We start from the raw sequence: 1585 nt of genomic DNA, 5'->3' as shown, positions 1-1585 counted from the left end.
AGCGCGCCGGCCACGGGCGGCGTGAAGAAGCCGCACCGCTACCGGCCGGGCACCGTGGCCCTGCGGGAGATCCGGCGCTACCAGAAGTCCACCGAACTGCTGATCCGCAAGCTGCCGTTCCAGCGGCTGGTGCGCGAGATCGCGCAGGACTTCAAGACGGACCTGCGCTTCCAGAGCTCGGCGGTCATGGCGCTGCAGGAGGCGAGCGAGGCCTACCTGGTGGGTCTGTTCGAGGACACGAACCTGTGCGCCATCCACGCCAAGCGCGTCACCATCATGCCCAAGGACATCCAGCTGGCGCGCCGCATCCGCGGGGAGCGGGCTTGAATGAGCGCTCAGCTTGAGGTTCCATCCTATTCAAAGGCTCTTTTCAGAGCCACCCAAGTTTTCATGAAGAGCAGCTGTGCAGTTTTTCGCCTGTGGCGGCCTTGGTATGGCGCACCGGTGCACTGGATAGAGACATCAGGGGCAACTCGCACGTGTCGGGTAGTGAGATCATAGAATCAGCCTTAGTCGGCTGGCGCGCTAAAACAGCTGAAATGGTTTATAGATCATTTTTGCCAATCCTGCTTTTTAGGTGCGGAGTTACTTAAAAGTCGAGCGTCAGATACAGAAATTAAGTGGGAAGACCGTCATGTGGGGTTGTGATAATGGCTGGAATGGGAATCTGAGTTTATCAGCCAGATTTTACAGTTGGGAGAACTAAACCAGATGTAAGTGCCTGTTTAAATACTGAAGTCTTTTCCCTGGTATATGTTTTAAGAATTGTAAAGGCGGTGACCTAATATGTTCCTCATTGCATAATCTAAGCGGCGCAAACAGGAATTTGAGGGAAACACCGGATTTTTTTTTTTTTTTTTTTGAGATGTGGGCTTAGGTATTCTAAAACCCAAAAAGCAAAACAAACTTCCACAAAGCATAGAGAAGTAAAACGGTGCAAAAATAGGAGAAAGTTGTCTTCACCTGTTCTTCAGATCTCTTTCGTACGCAGGCATAGGACTGAAAAGTGAAAACCATCCTCTAAAGCCCCCAAACAGGTGAAACTATTGGGTAGCCTGAAATGGAATATTTTGATTGGCTAAGAACACATTTACTCTGCTAGCCACTAAGGAAGTATGAGCCGATGCTTTATCTATGTGGACTCCACCCCCTATGACGACATTGTTGGAAATTAACCAATAAAAATGCAGGCGTGTACGAGCCTTCATTTGCATACAGGCTCTATAAGTAGCGCGTAACCAAGCCCTTCGAAAATAGTCCGGATCGTTCCTGGCGTGTGGTGTTTCTTCTTGCAAAAATGCCTGATCCAGCAAAGTCGGCTCCTGCTCCCAAGAAAGGCTCTAAGAAAGCTGTTACCAAAGTGCAGAAGAAGGACGGCAAGAAGCGCAAGCGCAGCCGTAAGGAGAGCTATTCCGTTTACGTGTATAAAGTGTTGAAGCAGGTGCACCCGGACACCGGCATCTCGTCCAAGGCCATGGGCATCATGAACTCCTTCGTCAACGACATCTTCGAGCGCATCGCCGGCGAGGCCTCCCGATTGGCGCATTACAACAAGCGCTCCACCATCACGTCGCGGGAGATCCAG

At 51.0% G+C, this 1585-nt stretch overlaps 2 protein-coding genes across 2 annotated transcripts; both read left to right on the top strand.

Annotated features, from left to right (window-relative positions):
* Positions 1–3: 3 nt before the first annotated feature.
* Positions 4–373, top strand: LOC132009294 (histone H3-like; the record flags this gene model as incomplete). The annotated part of the gene is made up of 1 exon (XM_059387568.1): positions 4–373. A coding segment is annotated over one exon (324 nt), but the record flags the coding sequence as incomplete, so codon positions are not given.
* Positions 374–923: 550 nt separating this feature from the next.
* On the top strand, positions 924–1582 carry LOC132009293 (histone H2B type 2-F-like; the record flags this gene model as incomplete). Its single annotated transcript, XM_059387567.1, has 1 exon — positions 924–1582. A coding segment is annotated over exon 1 (285 nt), but the record flags the coding sequence as incomplete, so codon positions are not given.
* Positions 1583–1585: the final 3 nt, after the last annotated feature.

This window comes from Mustela nigripes, unplaced genomic scaffold (assembly GCF_022355385.1).
Source record: "Mustela nigripes isolate SB6536 unplaced genomic scaffold, MUSNIG.SB6536 HiC_scaffold_11519, whole genome shotgun sequence".
NCBI classification, from domain to species: Eukaryota; Metazoa; Chordata; class Mammalia; order Carnivora; family Mustelidae; genus Mustela; species Mustela nigripes.
The sequence above is the reverse complement of the archived record's forward strand: the minus strand, read 5'-3'. Positions and strand labels throughout refer to the sequence as shown.